At 39.0% G+C, this 27,711-nt stretch overlaps 2 protein-coding genes across 3 annotated transcripts in view; both read right to left on the reverse strand.

Annotated features, from left to right (window-relative positions):
• Positions 1-27,711, reverse strand: part of LOC114665934 (NACHT, LRR and PYD domains-containing protein 3-like) — a 578,897-nt gene that overhangs the window by 49,745 nt on the left and 501,441 nt on the right. The gene's annotated exons all lie outside the window — the stretch shown is intronic.
• LOC114663916 (zinc finger protein 501-like) lies at positions 529-27,346 on the reverse strand. 2 transcript variants are annotated; one of them, XM_051926681.1, is made up of 3 exons: positions 27,145-27,346; positions 20,260-20,805; positions 529-5,158 (listed from the first exon to the last, which is right to left on the reverse strand). In XM_051926681.1, the coding sequence occupies exons 2-3, from the start codon at positions 20,759-20,761 to the stop codon at positions 4,356-4,358; spliced, it is 1,305 nt and encodes a 434-aa protein (XP_051782641.1). In that variant the 5' UTR covers positions 20,762-20,805; positions 27,145-27,346; the 3' UTR covers positions 529-4,355. The 2 variants fall into 2 exon arrangements, with proteins under 2 accessions (XP_051782641.1, XP_028673734.2); XM_028817901.2 differs by lacking the exon at positions 27,145-27,346 and having other exon boundaries at positions 20,260-21,106.

Genomic DNA, 27,711 nt, shown 5'->3' on the forward strand with positions numbered 1-27,711 from the left:
AGTAATGAGAGGCGTTCAAGTTAGGATAACAGACAGGAGAGAGTAAACTTTAAACAGCAGGTAGTTGAGGGAGAGTATTATAGGAGCTTAAGAGGCCAAAATGAATAAAATGTTCTTTAAAATTGAACTGTTTAAGATCAATAATTTCAATCAGAAAAAAAGGGCTAAGCAGTTTTATTAAAACAAAGTCATTTTAATGAGGCCAGTGCAATTCAAGTGCGGTGGATTGTAAGAGCCAGTCTTCCTTGAAGGCTACATGTGTAGAAGACCATAGGGCCGCTGAACTGGAGGAGGAATTGCGTACACTTTAGTAGTAGTGAGCTGACCTCGTAAAAAGTCTGCCCTGGGGGCCCACTGTGGCTTCAGGTTTTTGTTTCAACCAGATTCATTATCAGTGCCATCAACTGACACTCCTCATTTAATTAGCTGGGATTTTCTTTCCCACTATTCTACATTCTGAAAAGTACAGCAAGATTTTTATATTCACAATGCACATAAATATTTCAGTTTTTCTGTAAATTTAAATTCTTAACTCTTGTTGATTTCATTATATTTTCCCCCTCTCTGTGCAGTTGGCTCCCTTCATTGTATTTTAATAATGATGATTAAAAGTTAGCAGAGCAGACACCCAAACACTGAATCATGAAAAGCTGCAACTACTTTAGTGGCAGAAATGCTAATTCGTACATAATTAGTAAATTGTTACTAAAACGCAATCTGAGAAGTAACAGCTCACTTAATTAGCTGAGGACTTCAATTAAACACAGAAGCCTGCAGCCACAGTGGGTCCAACGGACCAGTTTGAGAACTCCTGATTTAAGGATTAGTGTGCATCCTTAAGGTGGTGCGGGAGGGGGCTCCAGATCAGCCAGGTAGATGTAGGTGACATGCTCAAAAGGTGCACATTGTCCAGAGGGCATCAAACCATTTTCTGGTCTTTGCAGAGCTGGATGGTGTCTCTGAAGCCTAGGCCACCTCAACTTCAATCCCCACAGAGAAAAAGTGTGATCATCGTTAGGGGATTGAAGTGAAAGTTTGCTCCAGAGCCAGATTCTCAATACAGTGTGGTGTCTTCCAGGTGTGCAGGTAGAAGATCTCTCTGAAAGAGTGACTAGCTTCTTATGCAGACCAATGGTGGACCTAAGGTGTCACTGTGAAATTAGCAACACATTAAAAATATCATGTCTTATTGCTTAAAGTATCAAAAATAAAACAAGTGAGTTGAAGTTGTATGCAGTGGAGCAGAATTATAACGATACAGTGGTAACAAACCTGGCTAAATTACAAAGCTGGAGCGATGCACATTTTTTAGGAAGGATAAGATGGAACATAAAAGGAGCTGGGGTTACTGTTTATGTCAAATACACTTTAAACAAAGTCCTCTTCAGTTGGATGATGAATCGATATCTGGCTTCATCTGGGAAGCACTGGGGAAAGAGACTTTAAGCTCTTTGGCTATTGTAATAACAGATGAGGGTGTGTATGTCTGTTGCTGTTTAGTATAATGCGAGCCCCACCCACCTGTACTTTGGACGTAACAAGCTGCCTTCTTCAGTTGGGGGCTGGGAAGCTTTCCTGTTGCTCAAGTGTTAGATTCAGACTCCAAGGCCCAGGGTCCACAGCCAGCCTTTCTGTGCAAGGATGTGAAACAGCCAGTGACAGCTAGGCACGGAGTATATTCCCCTTGCCAAACAAATACCTTGGAAAGGACCAAGAACACTCTCTTATATACATGCCACAGGAAGAAAATAGTAACATTCAACTTTTGACCATGTCACATGCATTTATCAGCGATTTTCAGTAGTATATAATTATAATGTATATAATCTTAGCAAGTCAGAGACAGCGGTGAGCTTGTGTGAGCTAGTTGTGCAATGGGATGCACCCAGGAACTAGCTCAAACTAGTCCACAACTTTGAAACAGGTTTGACTTTACTTTTAGGGGTGAGCTGTGTCTGCAGAAGAGCTGACAACCAATGAATGCTCATTTGGCTGTAGAATGCATTTAATGAGTAAGGAATGCTGGTGGTTTATGCCTCACAAATAAAAGAGGATCAGCTGTCTGCTCTCTTGACGTGTATGTACTACAACATACTGGTGGCAAAGAGACAAAATTGTGGCTGGACCCTGCGTACCCGTTAACCCTTCATATGGCAGTAGCTGTGGCAGGCAGCACATTATTGGGCAGTCAGAAAAATGGGTGAGAACTGTGTTGGGAGGTCGGCATGCAGTTGCTAAATGTTACATGTCCAGTGATTTTCAGTTGTGTAAACTGATGTGGTATATTGAAGAAATCAGCAATGGAGTTAGCAAGTCTGACACAGCCAACAAGTAGAAGTCTTGTAAATTAACATCAGCTTCAGCAATTTTCTACCTGTGGCCAGTAGCAACACAAGGATTACATAAAACACATCTCTTTATTCCCCGGGATCTCTGTTCCTTAAGTATGCACATTTTGATTTGACAAGATGGTGTGATCTCTATTCATTAATTACCCCCATGCTGACTAACAGAATCCTGTTGAGTTGAGACTCCCAGATTATTTATCCTCAATCGTCAAACAGTAAGGGCCCAAATAAACATTCACACATTTCCTCTGGTAGATTCCAGATGTCTAAAGAGTTGATAAGAACACAGATCATTTTGCTACGGCCTTTGCTTGCCATATTACATATTGACATGAATTCATTACAAAGTGGAACATTGAGCATCACATTAAAAACCACTAATTTCTTTCTTCCCCTACTTGCCTTTGTCTGTTATGACTGATAAGGACAAATGATCATCTGATTCTGTCATGGTTAACTCTACTGCAGATTTAGTTTTCACAAATTAAATGTAAACTTTAAAATCTGACATTACATACGATCTGTATTCCAATCACAAGCTCATTATCAACAAGTCAAAATGAATGACTATGCACTGAAAAGAAAAAGGTATTCCTCAAATGTTCCAACAACAGCTTAACTTCTACTTGAGTTCATGGCCAGTCACCAAAGACATTCAGAGTAGTAAAGTTATTTGCATACTAACATCTACAGGTACAGCACAACTTCAATTCTAGCCCTTTGCCACAATCTGTATTTACTTATTTGGACAGTGCTTATTTTAAAGGAGGCCATGAGCTACCATCTGCACTCATTCAGACACATCTCCTGCTCTCAGTTTACCTGTTTCAGGCCAAGCTTGTGTTAGGTGTTGGTCCCCAATTGAGTAATATCCATAAAGCCTTATTTATACTTGCCTGCTATTTTTATTAGTCAATTTTCTTAATGAATGTTTTTGTTTCTGTGTTAATTCAGAAGTCCGTGCCACAGGCCAGTCTAATTTCTGTATGATAGTTCTGTACATGGCCTGATTCATTTGGACAGATTCATGCCAGCAGCTGAAGTAGATTTCACGATAAGCTGGTGAGTAATTGGTAAATAATAAGTAATTAAAATATTTGTATAAAAAAAAAAAAAAAAGGCCAGCATTTAGTACAAGGTTGTATTACATACTGAGGAATGTCCGCTGTTCAATAGCTTGAATTTTGTCCTTCCAGATTAATCACTTATTTTACTTAAGTACTTTAATGCTTACCACACTTACATTTATCCTGTGGTATTTACATGTGCCTTCTTGGCCCACTTGCCTGACTAGGTATCCTCCATCAAGAATCAGTGTTCGATACTTGATGAGCTTTCATTGCTGAAAGTTTTGCTGTTTTGGAACATCTGTAAAATCCAGGTATCAAATGTATGCAACTGAAACGGGTTTCTTTCTACCAACTGCATATTTTGGAAATCTACATGTTTAGGTAATTTACAAAGCAATTATTTACAAGTGTACTTGGTTTCCAAGAGATGGATTTGTAAATAAAGGTGCAGAGAAGCAAGCTTGCAGATTTAATGCCCTGCTGAACAGTAATGTCACAAACCATCCTTCCTGGTTTTTGATCCTGTTGCAAATATCCTTTTTGAATTTCTCAGTCAAAACAACCAAATTGAAGGTGCCTTGTCAAATACACACATGAGAATGCTGAAGTGCAATTAGGCTGTATTGTTGGACGTTATTAAAATTCAAAATGTGAAAGGCATTTGGAAACCTTCGGTTTTAGTCATACAACTAAATATCTTTGGTAAGTCCTTTCCAGTACAACTCCACGCAGGTGTTAGTCCTCCCTGCCTTCTCTACCTTTCTTCTCCTTTGACTCTGCAGTCATTATACTATTTTACTCCAGGTTTGCCTGCATCAGTTGCTTTTAATACCTTGAGAGACAGAGACTTGCATCTAAGCCCCTTACTTTTTGCTTGAGCAGACTGCTGAAGCATCTTTTATATTGTCTGTACTCACCAGTACCTCCTCAAACAAGGCTATTCATTATTTAAGTTAAATTCTGTAGCATGAGTTCTCTCATGCCGTTGAAGAGCACCCGATTGTATAAACTGTTTGCCACAGTGAGTACAGCAATATGGCTTCTCTCCTGTGTGAATTCTCCGGTGTAACTGAAGACCACTTGAGTGTCTGAATTGTCTGCCACAATCTACACAGCTATATGGTTTCTCTCCAGTGTGAATTCTCTTATGTTGCTGCAGAGTACTTGCTTCTCTAAATCGTTTTCCACACTCTGTACAAGAATACGGTTTCTCTCCAGTGTGAATTCTCTTGTGTTTTTGAAGTGCACTTGAGTGTCTGAATTGTTTGCCACATTCTGAGCAGTTGTATGGCTTCTCTCCAGTATGAATTCTTTTGTGTTTCTCAAGCGACCCTGTGCATGAGAAAAGCTTGCCACATTCCAGGCAGCAATATGGCTTCTCTCCCGTGTGAACTTTCTTGTGCTCCAGAAAAGAGTATTTGCGTGGAAATCGCTTGCCACATTCCATACAGCAATACGGCTTCTCTCCAGTGTGAACTCTCTTATGAGCTTCAAGGCCACTTTTTTGTATAAACCTCTTGCCACATTCTGTGCAGGAATATGGCTTTTCTCCAGTGTGGATTCTTACATGTACCTGAAGGCGATTCTTGTGTGGGAATTGCTTGCCACATACGGTGCAACAATGAGACTTTGTTCCAGTTTGAAGTCTCTCGGCTTCACCTAGTTGATTATGCTCAGAGTTACCCTGAAGTGAGACCTGATTAATTAAGAACACAGAACAGCTTCTGTCCCCTTGGAAATCTGTTTAAAGAAAAGGAAAGAAAAAATTAGGACAAAAAAACCTAAGCCCTAATAATATTTCACTTTAAATAAGTTAACTCTAACCAAATAAAACAATCCCACTCTGTTTAAGTCACAGTCCAAACTAAGAAGAAAAAAAATTCATACTTCATAAAAAAATAAATCACTGGATCAATACTTTCAGGTAAACAGTAAAATAATTTCCATGAGCAGCTTCAATGGTTTATATTAAAGAAGATGAATGTCATTCTTGCACATCTGGTATGAACCTAGGGTGGCACAGAGGGTATCACTACTGATCCAATGCTCCAAGTTTGAACCCCATACTCAATTACCGTATTTTTCGGACCATAAGACGCACCAGTTTTTAGAGAAGGGAAATGAAGAAAAAAAAGATTCTGATGTCTTAAAACATTTTATGTGCATTAAAACCCAACATCACAGTCATAAACACATGTAATCAACCCTGTAAAGTGAACAGCAGCATTTAGAACCATTATTAACAAATACAGTCAGCAAAAGACAAAATTACTGTAAAACACAATAACGAGAGACTTCAGTAATAAAATAGAATAAAGTTGAACAGTTACGCTCTTTTAGGTTCTGCTTGTTTTATGAGAACCCCAAGAACTCCTCATCGCTAGAGTCAGAATCTAGAAAGCTCAGATCCTCACAATCACTAACAGGACTTTCGTCACTACTGGTGCTGGTACTGGTATTTTCATATAACATATCATCTTCAGTCCCATCTAAGGCATTGCTGATGCCACATTTTTTGAAGGAATGTACAATGATCTCATCCTTAACTGAGTCCCATGAGGTTTCACCCACTCACAAACTTGGGTAATAGTGGGCCTTTTCATTCTTCCAGTAGGTGTAAGATCATGATTACCAGCAGCCATCCATTTGTTCCACTCTTCCCTCATAAACACTTTAAATGGTTTGTTGATGGACACGTCCAGAGGTTGCAGCTGGCTGGTAAGACCACCGGGAATTACAGCTAAATGAGTTTTGACTTCTTTAAAGTTCTTTTTTGTAGTGTCGGTGATATGTGCTCTGAACTGGTCAAGCACTAACAAGGATGGTTTTTTTAAAAGCCCACCAGGACGTTTGGACCATACTTTTTCAATCCAGAGCCTCATTCCCTTTTCGTCCATCCATCCTTTGTCATGGACATGCACCACGACTCCGCGAGGAATTGCTTCTTTTAGAAAAGTTTTCCTTTTGAAGATGAGCATTGGTGGCAATTTAGTACCATCTGCACAGCAGGACAACACAAGAGTGTAATGGGTTTTCTCATGCCCTGAGGTTTTAACGGTTATAGTTTTTGCTCCTTTGTGGTCTACTGTTCTATTGGATGGTACATCAAAAGTAAGCGGGACTTCATCCATATTTCCAATCTGGCTTAGTTCAAATTGATTCTTCTTTCTGGCATCAATGACGAATTTGTGAAAAGACAAAATCTTTTCTTCGTATTCGTTGGGCATTTTTTGAGAAATTTTTGTTTTGGTGCGCATAGCAAGGCCAGATCGCTTCATGAATCTGTAGCACCATGATGGTGAGCCAGTGAAATCTTGAATTCCTTTTTCTACAGCAATGAGTCTGACTTTATTCATGATCATTGTTGTGGAGACTGAGAAGCCATTTTCACGGTGATGTGTGATCCACTCCTTTATGTCCACCTCCAACTCTGGCCACTTTGCAGCATGCCCACGTAAAGTGTGCTTACTTTTGTCCAACTTTTGCAGCTGATCCTCCTGTTTCCGCCACTCTCTAATCATCTTTTCAGAGGGAGGTGGTCCAAAGTGTCTCTCTGCTGCTCTGTTGCCATGTTCCTTGGCATATTTTATAACTTCCAGTTTGAAACCAACTTTATATGTGCATCTCTTCTGCTTGGACATCTTAGTGAGGAGGTGGTACTGGTACAGTATTTCTGCAAAACCTTCAAAATCGTAATTAAAGAACTGTCAGTAATACCAATACGGTGTCTTTTTAATTCCCCCCCCCCATATTCCATCAGGTGCTCTCATATCCCCCCTCATTCCATCCAGTGCTCTCATATCTCCCCCCACCCCCCCCACACACATTTTATTACTATCAGGCCTAAACACTGTTACCAGTATAGTGGGGGGCAAGCTGTACCGTAGTTCACAATATTGCCCGTATACTGTATGCAGAAACTTTCTGTGATTTACCATAGCGGTAACATTTACGGTACTGTCCCACAGTGTAAAACACTTTCCAGCCTCTCACAAGGCTAAAAGCTGTCAGCAAAGTTCAGTGTTATTTGCCATGATATGTATGGTCATTTTGTTCCAGGCTCAGGCTGACTGAGACTGTGACAGTCTGTCACTACTAGTTCTGAATTTGTCTCAGTTGTATTTTTAATTGTATTAGGGTTTCTATTTATGCATATTCAGTTGTATTTTTAATTGTATTAGGGTTTCTATTTGTATGCATATTCTTGCGCTTTTACCTTCACTCAGTCATTTCACTTGTCATTTACCTCTATTCGTATTTCACTGGTGTGTGCGGTGGTGGCGCTCGACTCGCAACTCCTGTCCTGCCTCAGCTGGTTTCCCCCACTTCCGGGATTGGAACCAGCGTGAGGCGCACACGTGTTCTCACAGGAGGGAGGTCACATGTGCACCTCACGCTGGTTCCGATCCCGGAAGCGGGCGGACACCAGCTGAGGCGGATGGGAATCGATGAATGATGATGCATGCAGACTGCAGGATCAAGGAAGGGACCGTCACCGTACACTACACTGTACCAGTTAGAGTCCAGTCCCCTGACTCCAGTGAGCGGTGCGGGCGGGGGCGGGAATGGAGCATTGCAGCCAGCAGGAATGATCATGGAAGCAGGTACGGTACTACTACTACCACGTCTGTACCAGGGCAGCAGCAGCGCCTGACTCCAGTGAGCGGTGCGGGCGGGGGCGGGAATGGAGCATTGCAGCCAGCAGGAATGATCATGGAAGCAGGTACGGTACTACTACTACTACCACGTCTGTACCATGGCAGCAGCAGCGCCTGACTCCAGTGAGCGGTGCGGGCGGGGGCGGGAATGGAGCATTGCAGCCAGCAGGAATGATCATGGAAGCAGGTACGGTACTACTACTACCACAGGGCAGCAGCAGCGCCTGACTCCAGTGAGCGGGGCGGGCGGCCGCGGCGGGAATGGAGCACAGAGCCGGGCAAGTTGAAAATTTTTTTTTTACAGCACATGTTTAGGCTATATTCGGACCATAAGACGCAGGGACTTTTTCCCCCCAATTCTGGGGGGAAAAAAGTGCGTCTTATGGTCCGAAAAATACGGTATACTGTGTGATGTGCTGGTAATTCGATATTGGCTCCCGGGAACATAAACATGAATGCCCCTTGGTAGATTTACCACCTTTCCATGTGCTGTCATGATAGGTTCTGCTCCCCCATGACCCTGAACTGGACTAAGCAAATCAGAGAATATGGATCATAAAACAATTGGTTCATGGTTTGACACCCCAATACTCTTTGAGAGATTAACTTGCATTTCCATCAAACTCTTTTAGAGATGGAATTCAATTTCATTTACATTGAAACATTACTATCATTTTATAGATCTGTCCGACATCTACTGCAAGAATCTATTAAACTTGCAGCCTGGCCTTCACTAAGGAGTTTATGGTTAACAAAAGTGCAAGCTATGTTTTTGGGGAAAAAAAAAATCCATTCTACCACAGTGTGTGTTGCCAAATGACATGGATTCTAAAGCTCACTGACTATAAAATTCTAATCCTGTCAATTTTACAAAAGGTGGCATTGCTTCTGTCACAGCGCAATCATTTAAACACAAACCATTAGTTTCTTAAAATGTTACATTTCATTGCTTAATTCCTTTCAGCAATACAGTGTGTTGTACCTTTAACACTAGGCTGCCTTTGGTTCACAAGGCTGAAGACCACATTACTGACGCATGAAGGGCATATAATTATTTTATTAGTGTTGGGGAGCAATTAAAACTTAATCACGATTAATCTCAACAATCACATTATTCAATAATGAACTCAAAAGTAGTGTATTGTGTGTATTTGGTTTGCAAACACTTTAAACAAATAAGGCACTTTTTAACAGCAGCATTCCCTTTACATAGTAGCAGTTAAAATATTTCTTGTAAATCTCAGGACATTAACGTTTTTATCTAGTTTGTTATAGAAAAACAAGTTACCCTCCGAGTCCAGAACCATGATCACATTATTATAACAGGCACCTTCCGAGCAACAGCAAGTTGACATTGCTAAATCTGAACAGATACCAGCAGAAACATTTTCTTTTATCAGGGAGCAGTATAAACAGTTGTATGTTCAGTAGCAACTCTTTGAAGGCTAATAATTTTTTCCAAAAAACTCAGTTTTCTGAAAAGTGCACAAAGCAAATGGTTTCACAGACAAATCAACATAAGTCTGTTGCTGCCTGCTGTCGGCGCTTGTTCGCAATTTGCGGAAGCAGCAGCTGCGTGGAGGGCAGCTCGACGACCAGCAGGAATACACAGTGGGTTGGCGGTCTTTGTGAGATGGGTGCGCATGGGTGGCAGCTGCTGTGAGACGCAATATGATTTGTACCTCCTGTCATCACAAGTGTCTGTCTTCCCAGGCGAACGTTGCCATAGGTGGATCAGCTACACGAGCGTGTTGAGCACCACGATCAGCTGATGCCGCGGTAGCTCACTTTTGTTTTCGATCTACATCTCCAGATCACTTGCATCAAAATCGATTCAGTGATAATATGAAAAAAGTCATCCATGGATTATTTTGCTTTGAGCATTCACATTGGTATCTCTCCACATGCCATTTTAGAAGCTGTTTGCTCTTTGCTACTCATGCACACGCAGGGAATCAAGGTCAAATCAACAAAGCTAACTTCCTTCCTGCAAAAGCGTATCAAAGCGCTGTAACAACAAAATCACTGATCTCTATCGATCGCTAGCGAGGCTGAGGCTTTCAAAATAATAAACTGTGTTAACGTGCAATAAAATAATTGTTGGTGTTAATGCATTAATGTGATAACTTGTTAACTTGCCCAGCCGTAATAAAAACTTTATATATCATTTTTCAACTAACCAGATGTGTAGAAGCCTTATGTTCTATATTGGTGTTAACCTTGCTACTTTTACAATTACATTACAGACCATAGGTTTTAGCTGTATATTTTATATTAACAATAGGACATTTGGTAGGCATATTGTTCAGTGACCATAAATATAGTAAAATACAACTACAATTTAACTAATAAAACATGTATACAAAATAAGAATCCACAATACATGTAGCATAAAGGCGAATAATGTGTCAATTAAAAAAATCACAATTCTAATAAAATGTTCTTAAAATGTTTATCAAGAAGATGCAGGACTAGAATTATTTCACAAGCTTACACATAAAATGTATTAAATTGTCTTTGACAGGTTGGTCTCGAAATACAGAGGAGCTATATAAGAAGGGCCGAGTTTTTTTTTTTCATCCTTAGGAGAATGTGTTACTTTAATTTTGGAAGTGACATCCTTCATGTCTTCTATAACTCTGTGATGGACAGTGTGATTTGTTTATGTTGTAACCAGCCTAGCACACCACGGGGGTATTTTCCGTACGTCACTTAAATCATCCGAGATCAGGTGCCTCATCTTGGATGAGTTAATGCCGGTGACACTCATCCGGGATAGGTCGGTTTTTCAAACGCAGCTGTGTAGTAGATTAGTCGAGCTGGATCTAATCATACGATATGAATGCGCGCTGAGTGAAAAGCCCATATATATTGAGTCTAGAAAACATGATCAGCAAGTCTTTGATAGGCTGTAACAAAATGACGAAAGAACGGGCGCATTTTTTTTTCCACACACGCAGCGCAAGACCTTTTATTCGAAGGAAATGAAGAATTTCAAGATTTAAAATGCACAAGGGGTAACACTGCAAAAGCAGCCCAAACCAGAAAAGACGTCTGGCAAAAAGTGGCCGACAAATTAAACGCTAAGTAGTGTGCATTGTACTTACTGAATGCAGCGTTTCATTTCCCATGTGTCAGATTAATTATTTAATATGTCATAATTACAGATCAAACGTGAATACAAGGAGAACACGGGAACAGGTTAAAGTGAAGTACAAGAATATACTTCAAACTGGTAAATATTGGTATATAACTATTTAAAGAATTGTTGACATAAATAATCATATAAAATATAAAAAAAATATTAATTTTAAAGCGAATAAGAAGGCAGACAAGCAAAAAACAGGTGGAGGTCCACGTGGTCCAGACCTAACTCCTGCAGAAGAGTTGGCTCTCCAGCAAAATGCCCATCGCCCTGTTTCTGAGGGCATTCCAGGGGGAAGCTCCTCCTCAGAACCAGTGGCAGGATGCAGTGGTCACTTCATTTCAGGTAAAGGATGGTCATTGCATATATTTGTCCTCCATGTGTGCCATAGGTATGTTCCATATAGCCCTCTTTTTTGTTGGGTCAGTTGCAGAGAATGTCATATCCCTTGAACCTGTGTCTGACCAATGAGATATTGATGAAGGTCACATATTTGATGAAGACACTGTGTCTGATTATTCATCAGGAGGAGAGGTACATTTTCCAAATAATGTTTGATCAAACTCCACTCTGATCAGTCCCATGTGCCCCAATCACATTTGGAAATTCTGGTAATGAGAATGTTAGGCTGATTGAGATTCTTAATGGAACTGTGGGTGTATTACCTACCTGCAATGGCATGAATCACCTCTTTTATTGTCTGCACACGCAGGTGTCCAGGAAACACTATGAAAACCTGAAGGAAATATTTCAGAGCCAAACAGACTTTACAAATTGCCTGGCAAACTGCACTTTTAGTTAAATTTTCCGTATCGCCTACAGTATATAAAAAAAGTGCTGCTTGTAAAAAACCTCAAAGCAATGCCTACTGTCTGTGTGGTTGTGAGAGCCCGACTTCGCCGAGTTTGACTCTGAATATAAGGTCCTAATAAATCTTTGAGGTACAATATTCCCCCTCGGCTAAAGCGGTATCTTTCGAAAAGAATTTCCTCCAGGAGCAATAAAGGATCTTGCCGATCCCACAAACCCCTCTCTATATGAAATTCTCGTCTTATAATTTGCGCACCGATATCAATTGGTCGCTCATTCATGAACGGCGAAGCCATGACTGGATGACTTCCACGCACTGTTACTGATTACATGTGCAAACTAATCCTTGTTTATGTAGAATAAACCTGCGGTTTGAGGATTAGGATGTGTTGCTATGACAACACTTCCAGCAAGAGTTTCGAAAAACCAACAGATCCAGGATCAGGCCAAATCATCAACAATTACATCTGGCTAAACGAGTAATCCACGTACGAAAAATACCCCCCACATCCTTTTAAGAAAGGCCCATCAAATCAACAAATTAATTAAAAGGGCATGCTCAGTTATGAGCCGCAATCTAGACCCACTGGAGGTCGTAGCGAAGGAGAGAATTAAGACAAAACTGAGTGCTAGAGATGCTCTAATTAGGTTTTTTAATGCTGATACTGATCACCAGTTTCATGTTACTTGAACAGCCGATTCAGATTTTTTAATCCCATTGAAAAACTTTTACACTAATCTCCTGAATAACCACAAAAATAAGTCTTCTGTCCTTTATTAAAGTGTATTTTTTATAATTAAACTATAGACCACAGGTGTTAATTTTTCATTTTTTTTATTAACAAAATGAAATTCTCTAGGCTTATTGTTCAGTGACCAAAAAATACTAAAATAGAATGTCCTTAAAATATTTTAACTAATGCAATGTGTGCAAAAATCTTTATCCATAATACATATGGAATAAAAAAAAAATATAATGCTTCTCATAATTACAAGCTGTCTTTTTTTCTTTTTTAAGTACCTATCTGAGACACGGCTTAATTAATAATAATAATAAAATTTCACTCTTAACAAAATTTCACACACACAGAACGAATTGATGTTGGCAATTAAAATACACATTTACTGTATTTACACAGTAAAAAAAGTTTTTCTACTGTATTTTTACAGGTTTTTTTTTCAGTGCATCAACTAGACATTTGTAATTCCCTATAATTATAAATATGGATTACCATTTTAATTACATAATACTCTTCTTACTAAAACATGTTATATGATACACAAATAAGCACTATATAAATCTTTAAAAAAGCCTATTGTTTACTAAGCAGCAATCTCAAATTTGTCTCTTTTTCCAATTAAACATGTGAGCTGCTGCATTTTAAACAAGCACACTATCCAAACTCAGGTGATGTCAGTTTTAATTTAAAGGACAAAATAAAGGTCTGAATTCCTCAAAGTAGCTTTTCTTGCTGTTTGTGTAGTTGCACAGGACGACTTCTTGGATTACTTTTTTTCCAGTTTATTACTCCACTTTTTTAATATAAAGCTAATATACCAATCACCTCTCATTCACTGATGAAACAAGCTTCATTTGGTGCTCTGTGTTTGCACTTGATACATAAGAAAAAGTGTTCTGGTTCAACTACCATAATACCTTGCATAAAGGAGCACTACAACTAATTTACTGTAAAACTTAGAAAAGTAGGAAGTGAAAATAACTTTTTTTTTTTTTTTTTGCTGCTCACCAATCAAGTTAATTTTAGCAAAAACCAACAGATTTTGATCAGTGGATGATCTATCTGAGCGTCCCTACTTGAGTGCCAGCATGAACAATGCTTCACATTCTCTCTGTGACACAGTAACACTGAGGACATTCAGCCAACAAATTATTCAGCAGAAGTGTGTCAAGAAACGCTGCTGGGGCTCTTCTATACCAACAGCAATATGTCTGTATAACTCCTCAATACAACTGTGACAACCAAGTCAGAACTTTTCTTTGTTTTGAATTTTTCTTACTTTATAGTAATTTCAGTATGTTCAGACCAAAGTGTGTTTGTGTACATTTACTTACTTATCAACCTATTTATTTATTTAAAGAGCTTCTGTAAAAAGCCAAATTTTCCCCCGGGCACTAAACGTTCCGTCTATTTAAGATAATAAGCCTATCATTTACCAAGCGCCACATGCAAATTCTTCTTTATTTTATTCTTGATCTAATTCAAAGTGTGAGCTACTGTACTAAACACAGGCTTGCTTAACATCCAGAGGACAGACTAAACAGGTTTGACTCCATTAAAGCAGCTTCTCTTTTAATATCTGTCAAAGATACTCCCCTCTTTTTTTACTATTCCAGGTTCAGCTGGACAAACATATACGGCACCTCCACCATTCCTCTCCATACAAAAGACTCCTCAAATTAGGTCTTTAACATAAAGGACAATATTCCAGTCATGTCCTGCTTAAGTCTGTCTGCTCTCTGTTTACAGGGAGTTCTCACAGCAAAACTGCTCTCGTACTTCCTCATGTACCGTGACACTTGCAGCCATATCATCTGCACTTCAGAACAGGTCACTCACATGAAGCTAAGTATGTTTGGGCCTGGCCATTGCTTAAATGGGAGACCATCTAAGAAAAACTTGTTGCTGCTAGAAGAGGTGTTGACGAGGCCAAGGGGGGGGGGTGGGAGGAATGGAAGGGGGCCTTATCCTGTGGTCTGTTAGGGACACTGTCTAGTAAAACAGATTTTTTTTTAAAATAAATACCGGTATTTACATTACAGTGAGCCACAGAGGCATGTTGTCTTTGTAAGGTCTACAGTAATGACTCTACAGATCCATGAAATTATGAAACAAAACTGGGAAGCCATGAGTCTTATTTGATAGTTCGCTTCTTAAACTACCAATTAAGATTCTAAATTGGGTGCAAATTTGTTTGGTCAGTGAGCCACAGTTTTACTTTTTTTCTGATATACTACATTAATCCCCATGGGGAAACTGTCTTTTCGTATGACCTTTGGAGGCTTAGAGTGCAGAGTCAGACATTGTACAGCACCCTTGGAGCAATTTTCAGGGTACAGGACTTGCTCTAATGAGCCCAGCTAAGTAGAATCCCACCTGGCAATCATGGGATTTGCACTAGCTCAGATGAGACATGAAATCAAATTCTTGACTCTCTGTGGCTATTACAGATCCCTGGGCATCCTTCATAAAAGCAGGGTGTATCGGATTGTCCAGAATAAGTTTACCCAGATGGCCTTTTCATTCTGGCAGCCTAATCACCCCTTGTCCCTAATTGGTTTTCTCTCGCCACTAGAGCACCTAATAGCTAATGTGTGGTAAGTGTACTGGTGTAAAATGGCTGTTGTCACATTGTACAGGTGGATGCTGCACATTGGTGGTGGCTGAAGAGACTTCTCCCTCTCTATACAAAGTGTTGAGTAGTCAGAAAAGCAGTATGTAAATGTATAGAAATTATTGTTAAAGGAGCAAAATAATTAGTTTACATTATGTTTACAAACGCAGACAATGAAAAAAAAAAAACTTTTCTGAGATCAGTTATTTAGACCGATGACGAATTGATTGGACCATCACTACACAGAGGTGTTTTTACAATTCAGTCAGCTAAAAGCTTTTCCACTACATGTGGTGGAAAAGGAGCCAGTAAATCACATTAAAGACAAAACAAACGTGCCTTTAAGTTGGTCTACTGTATATATGAAAATTAATATTGTAGGCTAAATGTGCGATGTCTCATACAACTTGGACAGAAATCTCTCTTCACCTGGAGCTTTATTTTTTCATTATTTTTATGTATATATTTCTATTTTTTCTTTTTCACTATATAATACAGTGTATATATGTTATTGGGTCCCTTCAGTTCACTATATATGTATTTTGTTTTCAATGGATAATCATTTTTGCAACTTTATGACCAACTTATATAGGTCATGTTGATTCTGTTTTAGTTACTGACTTTGGAGTTTACCTTTAACTCTGATTATTTTGTTTATATGTATGTGTGTGTGTGTCTGTATATAGGTTTTAATTTTTGGTCATTGTTTATGTTTTGATGATTACAGATGTTTTCTAATTACATTCCTTTTTATCATTTGTTTTAAATACACAGCATATTTTTATTTGAATTTTCTGAATGTATTTTCCTTTTTTTCTGCTTTTAATCATAAGCAGGTGGTAGTTATACGTAGACAGGTGTTAGAAGCACAGTGTGGCATTCTTGACATATTTCTGCTCTCATATCAGGATCCAGAAGAGAAATGGCAGCAGATGTGAGGCACAGTTAAAACTTGTTACTATGCTGTATTTTAAAATATTTTACAATTGTCAAGATAGAACAGTGACTCATTCCGACATTCAGTTGTAGCTCATCAGAATAAGCTTTTTATTAACTGAAGGTGCCCAGCTGCTGCATTTTGAAACAGAACTTTAACAGTATCTCTGTGTGTTGGTGCTTGAATCAATTGTACATCTTTAATTATAAAAATATCCTTCATCACTGGTTTCCCATCAACCACGTCTTTGAACCCGTTTTATTTAGTACACTTTTACTAGTGACAGAAGCCTATCCTTGAGGCAAAGTGATCTAACTCTGGTAGAGGGCAAGACATTGTGGGGCACAATCATGTATACAAGGCTATTTGATATTGAATTTAATTTTAGAACATAGGAGAAGAACATAATCTCCATTGCTAACCCCAGCAGTTTTATTTCCCCTTAGTTTCTGAAAACTTAATTTTGCTAACATGTGAGCATTCTGACCTTTTATCTACAAATCTGAATCTCCTGGATTCACTTTCACAAGAAGTTTTGTATCTTGTAATAATTTAATGCTACACGAAAAACACAGCAGTTAAATAAATCCATGCCTGCAAAGGGTTCTGAGGTTATTTTCCAAAATTATGTTTGAAAAATATGGCGCAATGCCTCCCACCCAGAAAAGCTCCCTGTTTTAAAACAATACATTGATTTAATAAAGTGATTAAGGATGTTTATAAGAAAACATTTAAATGTTACTGCATTATCTCCTAAAGGCCTGCTTGAGCTTACACGTCATTGGAATCTGGGCGAGTCTCCTTTAATACATCAAAATCATTTCAACGATGACTTGCCTTTTATTAATAAGATTAATTTTGAACTTCTACTGTAGTGTACTAAAATTTAGAATATTCTCAAACTCATGAAATCATGGCTTTCAAAAAAGCACAGTCACTCTTAAAGCTGGTACTACAGGAGGAATGACCTCATAATAAACTAATTCCTTAATTAGTACTCCTTTCTAAAACAGTGATGGCAAACCTTTTGGGCTTGGCGTGTCAAAAATTATGAAAATGCCTAACTTGCCTCTGCTGATGTGTCGCCCAACTAAACAAAAGAGAAACAATTCTTTACATATTAATTTATTTTAAAAAATACAGCCCAATCGTGTGGTGCTTTGTATTATAAAAGTAAAATAATCAGCGACTTGCAATAGACAAAATTATATGCACACTGATAATTGGGTTTAAAGTAGTGCACTAAAATGGTACCCTACTTTTAATAGTAATTTTGAATTGAACTGAAAAAAATATGGAACACACTGCATTTGATTTGACATCAATTACATTTTTTGTTGCTGAGTTTACATAGATAAGTCTGAAATTGATGGTAGGTACTTTGCAGCACTAACTTCGTCTGTCAGTCAGTTTCTTTTGTCCATTATAATGTTGTTTACTACTGAGAATAAGGTCTCGCAAAATTATAACACAGAAAATAAGCCAGTTGTTTCTTTTAATTAACTTCTTTTGCCTTAATTTTAATTAACTTGACTCAGGCCCCTTAGTTTTTTTTTCCTTAATTAGCAGCCAACAAAAATGAGGCAAAAACAAACTGCCACATGACCAGCTCATCTGTGCCCATCACACAGTATCTGAAAATAAAGAAAGGTTAAGGTCTCCATAAGGTTGATCTCTCAGGTCAACCTTTTGACGATGTTCTTAGAAAAAACAGAAAATCAACAGTTTTGTAAATGTTTGTTGTGGTGGAATAATAGCAGCAACAAGCCATGGAATTAAATAAGGGTTTTAATTAACAACAATAATTGGCTTTTCATGAAGAAAATGGTTGGAGTGAAATTAACTGGAGTTTGAAGACGCAATTTAGCTGGTCATCTGTTGGCTCGTTTCACATCTCATTACTGTTTGGCTCTCACTTAATGAAGAAAAGAATTCAGAGGACTGAGTCCTTAAAAACCATCCATCCATTTTCCAACCCGCTGAATCTGAACACAGGGTCTGCTGGAGCCAATCCCGGGCAGGGCGCCAGCCCACCGCAAGACACACACACGGCAAGCACACACTAGGGACAATTTAGAATTACCAGTGCACCTAACCTGCATGTCTTTGGACTGTGGGTAGGAAACCAGAGCGCCTGGAGGAAATCCACACAGACACGGGGAGAACATGCAAACTCCACGCAGGGAGGACCTGGGAAGCGAACTCGGGTCTCCTTGCTGCGAGGCAGCAGCGCTACCACTGAACGGGCTATTAAAATGAAGGGAAAAGAAATTAATTAGCATTGAAACCTGGTCACTAATAGGAAAAGGGTTAGAATAAAAACCTGCAGCCACTGCATCCCTCCAGGCCTGGAGTTTGACACCCCTGCTCTAAACGGACATCTATAATGGACTGGCACCTCATACAAGATTACTGCCTTCGGCCTGATGTTTCTGCAGTAGGCTTTGGCACCCCATAATCATGATTTGAATTATTGAGGTTAGTTAATGTTGTTATATTGAGGCGCAGAGCTTGCCAGTTTCCAGTTTTAGTCTCAGCAGCTCTCTTGGGGCTTGTCAGCTAAATGTTTAGAAGTTGATTTTGAAAATAAAATGAGGTAAACACAGAGATCAATAGCTAGCTGAGTCACTAAGCTTCAGAGAGACTGGCAACTATGAAAACAAAGGGACAGAGTATTGGGAAGTCATAATGCTCAGTTTCACTCTTTGTGTAAATTGGTGGCATATTACAAGCTGTAAATTGTTGATTTTAATGATTTCAGCTTTGAGACAAATATACATTTTGTCTAGCAACATACAGATTTTTTTTCCTCCTCTACAATGGATTTTTGACAAAAGAGATGCATGGATGCAATGGTACTTTTTGTAATTTTAAGTCCTAAATAGAAACTTGCTTTCATTTAAATTTTGCTGTGGTCAAGAAGCAAAGCAGTTCTCTGTTGTTACTCTACTGGAATTGAGGGTCTAGTCCAATAAGGTGAAATGTGTGCCAAGGCTGAAGAGGATGTTTCTACTGTCCTTAAAAGCTATAGAGAGTCTCGTTTCTGTGTTCCTGTGGAAGCTGCTTTCCAGGTTTGAGCACCGTTTTGCTCATTACTATTCACAATGTGCATCACAATACTATTTGTTGTATACTCCATGATATTAATATTCCCCAACCATTGTGGGCCACTCACTTCTACATTCATGTTAAGTAATGTGATGGTCAAAATGATATACAAAATACAGTGAAATTCTTGTGTGCATATGCGGTAATAACTTTAATCTTGAACTTTATTTACTTACTTGGCTGATGCCTTTGTCAAGGAAACTTAAAACATTTGACAGATACAATTGTTTCTTTTGGTTTCCCAGTTGGAGCACAGGAAGGTTCAGTGACTTGTTCATGGTCACAGAGTGTCAGTCGCAGGATTTGAACCCACAACCTCAGGGTTTTATAGGCTAAAGCCTTAACCACTGCCTGCCTACCCACAATCCCAAAAAAAATAAAAAGCCAAGCATTAATCAATTAGTCACCCTGTCTCAAGGTTATTCTGTAACAAAAACAGTATACATTATTAAGTAAACCCATAAAGAAAAGGTATCGGCACACATCACAAAACCCCATTGTATACTTTTAGCATAATTTGGTGATTACATGCTTTAATAACCGCCCACTACACTACACTTGTTAGCTTATGTATGTGGACCAGTTTTATTTAAATGCCAGTGAAACCCTGCCTGTATTGCTTGACCCCATTTGCCCTACCCTCATTGATAATTTTGGTGAACAAACAGATCATTTGATAAACTCCTCTCTTTTACTAGTAAGCTTTGTTTACAAAATATTTCCTTACTGCCCACCACAGAAATTATGAAACAAAATGCATTTGCATTTCAAACTGCAAAAGACTGCCAGATGTTGCTTAAAAGTTTGTGGTGGTGTTTTTAGCACTTACCTCCTTCACACTGACTTTGAGAAGATGCTTTCTCAGTCTCTGGTGCATCACACTCCAGAAGTTCAGACTTTACATGAATAGATTGTCTCTGTGCAGACAGGAGTCCACTCTGACCAGAGCCTGCTCCCGTTACTTCTCCATCTGGACACACATACCATGAGAAAGATTCTGATTTAAGAGTTTCCTCCTTGATGCAGTTTACTACTTCATGTTTCTGAAGGTCAGGGTTGTGCTCAAAGTCTTCTTTAATGACCACTGTTCTCCATTCACAATCCTCCTCCTCCTTAATGCAGTGATGATCCTGTTCATGGTGCACAGATTCCCACTCACATTCCTCTTCCTTAATTGAAACAGTCTTTTTTTCCACAGAACACAAGAAAAGTGGGTCCCCATCTGGTAGGCAATTCTCTACCTCCTTATTTCCTCTATCCCCTGAGGCCCCCTCTTCACATTTTAATGCCACCTCTACAGGGCCATGGACCGGCTGGCAGATTTCCTCCATCTTGTTCCAAGCATTACTGGAAATGGCAGCTGCGTTATTGGTCTCTGTAGGGGCGAACAAAACAGCAGGAAATGACTAAGAAATATAAACACTTCTGAAATCTCTTAATTTATTCCCTGTGCACGAAGGAGTCAATCAAAAGGAGCTGTGTGTGTGTGTACAGCATTCATTCATGTTTCATATATCATGATCAGCTGCAGTTGTGCATGACTGGAGATCTCCATCTAGGAAATCCCAATGCCATGCCACCAGTGATTATCACCAGACACACTTTGTAAATAGTTAAGACGGTACCCAACAGGCCAGCAGATTCACTTTATATGTAAACCCAACATTCTGTAGCATAGCACTGCAAATTTTGATGAAAGCATGCCATTCAACCTATCAAACTTGTCAATCCTATTTACAGGCCAGCGAATTCACTTTATGACACAAGAAATGGTCATTTTGTTAGTCTGTCTCTACTCAGGAATTTGCTCAGGGCAATGTCCCCTCAAATGTATTGAAAATACAAAGGCCATAAGAAAACGCCAGTTACCAGACTATTATATAAAAAAAGTCTGCTTTCTCCCAGTCTGTAAATGTATGCAGAATATTGTGTTATGATGGAACACGATTTACAAACCGCTGGGACTAACAAACGAATCTTAATTGTCTAACTCTTTCAGGAGCTGTCATTTTACATGGATTATGGATTAAATATTTTCATAGACATAAGCAATGATAATTTTGTTAGAATCTGTCTTTGAGCAGGAATTCACTCAGGGCAATGATCCCCTCAAAGATGCTACCCTTCCTGAGATGATATTACATTGGAACATCTATGATGAAAACGAGTCATTCAGCCCAACAAGTGTGTTGAACCTATTAACCTATTTTCTCCAACAGGTTTGGGACATGAACTCAGGCTAATGGATTTATTAGCTGTTTATTCTGCTGGTACACTAAAAAAAAAAAACTACTTTGTGGTCAAGCCATCTGCACTTTTGTCACATGTTGAAGATCCACAGAGTCTGAGAGAAATTATGCCACTATGTAAGAGACTTTCTTGCAGAGAGACAACCATTGGGCAGATGATTTTCTCTTGTTGCTCAACTGGATGAACTCCAGTTTATGGACCTGGAAGCCCTGACCTCTCCATTTCACATCCTCGCACAGAGAAGGATGGGAGCCTTGAATGTTAAATTATATGATCCTTTCATCAGTGAGTAATTTCTTAGTAATCTCCGATCAATTTTTTTTTTTATCTCATTTACCAGGTAATTAATTATGAAACAAGTTTCTCTCTACAGTTATGAAGACGCTGGCCCCAAGTGATGGATTCAATACATTAAACCAAATAGGTGAGAAGTAATTGCTGGGATTTATTCTAATTATTAAACAGCATCTAACATTCTGGGTTAACTTCCACTGCCGATCAAGGTCAGTGCAGAGTTTGTATATCTGAGTGTTGTTTCTACCCACATCCAAAAATTGTCCAAATATACCACCCAAGAGAGGCTGTCGTACCCATATTAGAACATCAGAACAATCTATAGACAAGAACAGGCCATTCAGTCCAATAAAGCTTGTCAGTCTTATCCACTTAATTCTTCTAAAAAAACATTGTCTAGTTTTGAAAGTCCCTAAAGTCTTGCTGCCTACCAAGCTACTTGGTAACTTATTCCAAGTGTCTATGGTTCTCTGTGTAAAGAAAAACTTCCAAATGTTAGAGTGAAATTTACCCTTTACAACTTTCCAACTGTGTCACTGTGTTCTTGATGAACTCATTTTAAAATAAGTCTTGATCCACTGTTCTAATTCCCTTCATGATTTTAAATCAGGTCACCTCTTAATCTTCTTTTGCTTAAACTGAAAAGGCTCAGCTCTTCTAATTTTTCTGCATAATTCATCCCCTGTAGCCCTGGAATAAGCTTAGTCACTCTTCTCTGGACCTTTTCTAGCGTTGCTATGTCCTCTTTGTACCCAGCAGATCAAAACTGCATACAGTACTCCAGCTGAGTCCTCACCATTGCATTATAAAGCTTAAGCATAACTTCCTTGGACTTGTACTCCACACATTGTGCTATATAACTTAACATTCTAATTGCCTTCTTAATGGCTTCTGAATACTGATGGGAAGTTGATAGCATAGAGTCTACTACGAGTCTTAAATCCTTATCATAAGGTGTACGTTCGATTTTTCAGACCTCTCATTGTGTATTCAAACCTAACTTTTTTACTTCCTATATGTAATGCTTTACATTTACTGACGTTAAATTTAATCTGCCACAAATCTGCCCAATCTTGTATGCTGTCCACGTCCTTCTTTAATGATTTAATGGATTCCAAATTATCTGCTAATCCACCTATTGTGGTATCATCTGCAAACTTAACCAGCTTGTTACTCTATCTACTGTATAAAAAAAAATATCAGTGGCCCTAGCACTGACCCCCCGCACTTAACATCAGCCAATTCTGATCAGGTTCCTCACACCATCACCTTCTGCTTCCTGTGTCTGAGCTAATTCTGCACCTATCTAGAAACATCTTCCTCATAGAATTCCAGCATGTTAGTAAAACATGATTTCCCTCTTCTGAACCTATGCTTGACTGTTCAGAAAAACTCCTTAACTTGCCATGTGCTGCTCAATCTTATCCTTAACAATTCCTTCCTTTAGGTTTCCTCTGATGCATGTTAAATTTACTGACCTAATGTTACTTGGATTTGCCCGGTCATCCTTTTTATATAACAGGATAATATTCACCATTTCCCAGTCCTTTAGAATCTCCCCAGTAACGTCCTAAAAATGTGTCAAGTGTTTATATATGTACTGTCTAGCATCCTTGAGAACTTGAGGGTAAATATTATCTGGTCCTGGAGATTTGTTTGATTTCAGCACTGCACAGGGAGCCACAGAACATTCTGGTCAGAGCAGACAAAGCTCAAAGGTCCATTCGTGCACTTATGCCCATCCACTCAGGAACTTGCTTAGAATGATGCATTCTTTTACAGCTGGTACCCTCGCAGAGACATTTGAACAATTTTGCCAAGGACATGCCTCTACTGTCACTGAGCCAATTCAGAATGACTGTATTCAAGTGCTTCTTATCTGGGAACTAAAAATAATGCAAATATGGGCTCTAGCTATTAACCTATTATAAATTGTCTATTTTTATTTCTTAAATTGATCAAAATGCCCCCATGTACCAGCAATCTGGAACTACATGAAAAAGTTGTAAGGCACCTAAAAGGGAGGTGACCATGAAGAGTGAGTAAGCGTTAGCCTCTCATCAAGTGGTAATATGATAACCTTCCAGATGCAGTGCAGATGTCACATACCCGCTTGCTCTGCCTTAAAAAGAGAAATTTCCTTCAGTGAAGCCAGGTAAGCATTTCCTTCTGACTCAGAAGTCCCAGGCTTGCAGACAGCCTTTCCATGTTTGGATGTGAAACAGTGGTGGAAAGATTTTATTTTCAATCTACCACTGCTAACGAATTCTTTTCTTTTAGTAAATGAATCTGATGATAAGATGTTGCTTTCCATAACCCAATTGACTGGGCAGAGGGAGGGAGCCAAGTTGGGGGTATGCTTAAATTGGGGGTTTCAGACTCAGCTCCTGGAGGGCTGCAGGTTTTTCTTCCAGACACTTTCTTCATTATTAACCAATTATTAATGCTAATGGAACATTCTGTATTGTCTTGATTTTAAATGACATACTTCATGACAGAGAACCCTTAATTCTTTTTCCTTTAACAAATAGCCAAAAAATATTAACAGTCAACTGGTGACCAGCTAAATTCGGAGGTTACATAGTCTGTTTGTGGTAGGCCACCATTTTCACTCCAACCAGTTTTTGTGCAGTTAATGAAACATGTTGTTTAATTCTATGGCTTGTCTCATGTGGCATAATGAGAATATTAACATTCCACCATTCTCCTCCCCCAAACCCCAACCTAGAGTAGCACCAAAATGTTTTGTGCATAATAAAAGAGAAATTCTCTGCCCTTCAAATATTTTACTGAAACAGATACTGTACAATGGATATTTTGCTGCAATAGAGGTCAGCTTACTTGGTCATCTGCTGACTCGCTCTACACCCTGTCATTATTTGATTGCTGATTAAGGAAAAAAACAAGCAATTAAGGCTTCTTAATCTTAGCAAGTCAACTAAAATCGAGACAAAGTGTGTTCCATTAGCAGCAGCATGTGGTAATTAAAAAAGTAGCTGGAATGAAAACCTGCACATTATCTTTGTGAGACCTCGTCTGAAATGTTCTACATAGCTTTATTTTCCATATTACAGAAAAAAAGGTAATAATGCTAGAGACCGTCCAGAGATGAAACGAGATGACCAATTCCAGAACAGAGGGCAGTAAGCGATGAGGAAAAATTTAGAGTTAAAACTAGGCAAACAGAAATTAAGAAGTCACGATAGATGGGATGTCAGCTGGTACTTTAAAATTAGTTCTTCAAGAATACAGGGACACACATATAAAGTGTTCAGTCTTAACACAAAGAGCCATTACACACATGGAATGATTTTCCAAGTGGTCTAGTACATAGGGATACTTTAGGGACCCTCAGATCACAATTGACTATATTATGAAAGAGGAAGATGACGGAGATTGACAATTTTGTCCTGAATGGTTTGTACTCCGCAGAACTTATTATCCTTGAGGTCAGGTTGTTATACTAGCTAATTATGGAGCCAGAGAGATGATTAGATGTTGATTAGCATGAGCAACTAAAAGTTTTACTGTACTCTGCAATGACCTATAATCCTATACATAAGATGAGCCAAGGAGCCTTCTCCAGCTTCTAGCTTTCACATTAGAAAGGTCTATCAGATTACACAATATTTTTAAGTCTCCACGTGACGTATACTGATGACAACAGGCCTTCTCATGTTGAAAAAATGTTTTTCAATGTTTCATTAGACACATGAGATTTTGAAGACACTTTTATTAAAAAAAACAAATATTCTTAACTTGTTTGACTAGCAGCATAGACAACGATGTGTGCCAAGATCTTTTTTTTAACAATATTAGTGTGTTACCTGCAGATCTATCATGTTAAAAAATAATCAAGTGAAATCTGCATATACTGTAAAAAAGTGTAGGAAGCAACTGATTTTTTTTTAAATATTCTTGATAATGATTGTGCCCTACCATCTCTTTCCCTGTTTTGCGTTGGATTGATTGACCTTTTCCACCAACTCGTTTGATATTCACCCCTATGCAGTGCATTATTGCAATTCAAGTTTCCAAACTGCATTGAACAGAGATTGGTTTTACACAATGCTGCATATATGTTAACAAATGACCCATGCTGGATTTAGAAGTGGTGAGATCCTAAGTTATGGGATGCTGTCGAGCTCTTTTAAAGTGTTAACAAAGAATAAGGCGGTGTAACTACTGACCTTGCCAAGAATGTCACCAAGATGAATCCCAAACCCATGCAGGATTGATGGGAGTGTTGTTCCATTCAAACTTAAATATGCCTTTAATTATTCAATTTCAGGATAATTACTGATAGGAAAAACAATGTAATTGTGTTTCCAGCGACTAAGTTACAGCAATTACTGTTGCAAAATGTAAGAATATATGTCTAGCATATAAGTACTGTATATTGGTAGGGCAGGCAATGTGGCGTTGTGGTTAAAGCTCTGGACTTAAAATCCTGCCATTTACACTGTCTGACGCTGTGCAAGTCACTTCAACTGCCTGTGCTCCACCTCGAAAAACAAATCGTATTATTGTTAAATCGCCTTGGATAAAGACGTCAGCCAAATAATAAGCAATAATAATGCAACTCGTTCGTTGTATGACTGCAAACGACCTCTCTTGAAAGACACAAAATTAAACTGCTCTGCACGGCATTGAGGAAAAAAAGAGGGGGCGGAGGTCTCATGCACGTTAACATAGAAGAAACAGGACGCACGTGCACTCTGCCGGCGTAAACCACGGTGTTGCGTACAGAGCATGCGTTAAAGCAAACTGCGAGATCTGAGACAAACACGCCTGCTGTGTAGGCGCTAAATATAGACTCCAATGCCGCCCGGCACAAAGCATTTAAAGCCCATTGAACCATGCACCAAATAGCCGTTGCAGCCTCCACCAACTTGAACGGGTACTGGAGATAATAAGCAGGTGAAAAAGTGACGGCCTTGTGTCAGGGCGCTTTAAAGTACAAATGTGACTGCCTAATAGGATCCAAATCATAGACATGGACGCAGAAGAGCGGTCTGACAATATTGACCTAGCGTTTCTCTCCCAGTTACCTTAGCGGTGTCCGTACGAGACAGGTGAAACTTCACTTGAATCTCAATAATACAAATGACAGGAATTCGTGGAAAATATCACATTAGTTACGTGAGGACTTCATGCTTTAAGCACATACCTGCTCCCTCTTAAATCTGCTCCTCTTTAATTCAGCAAAAACTACAAGGTCACTGCACACAACGTACGCTGACATGGACACGCAAATTGCCCGCTTCGACAATCCCGAGCATTCGACATCAACAGTTTACGAATCGGCTTCCCGGTTAAATGCACGCGCCTGAGCGGCACCTCGAGAACGCCCTCCACTTCCGTCGCAGAGGATGACGTAAAACTTGTTGTTGCCATGGCTCCGTAGCAAAACGCTCCCTCTTTGATTAGCAAGATTTTGTGAGTTCTTTGTCACGTCAGACAGGTTCGCTACTCAGATTATACAAAAGGGAGTAACAAAGATAAATAATAAAAAATCAAGTGGGGCTAAGTAGAACGAGTTAAATTTTAAATCTGTTACTGCTAAATAGACACGTTTAAACAAACAATATACAAGGTGTAACATACAGTAGAGTGGCAAAATGACATAGTGAGTAGTTTATGTCATACATGCAAGCATTGAATTGTTTATACATTCATTTAAAAAAAAAAAAAAGACTATATGGCAGGAGTGATCAAATGAGACCAGTGTGGGGCA

The sequence above is a fragment of the Erpetoichthys calabaricus genome, chromosome 1, assembly GCF_900747795.2.
Source record: "Erpetoichthys calabaricus chromosome 1, fErpCal1.3, whole genome shotgun sequence".
Classification (NCBI taxonomy): domain Eukaryota; kingdom Metazoa; phylum Chordata; class Cladistia; order Polypteriformes; family Polypteridae; genus Erpetoichthys; species Erpetoichthys calabaricus.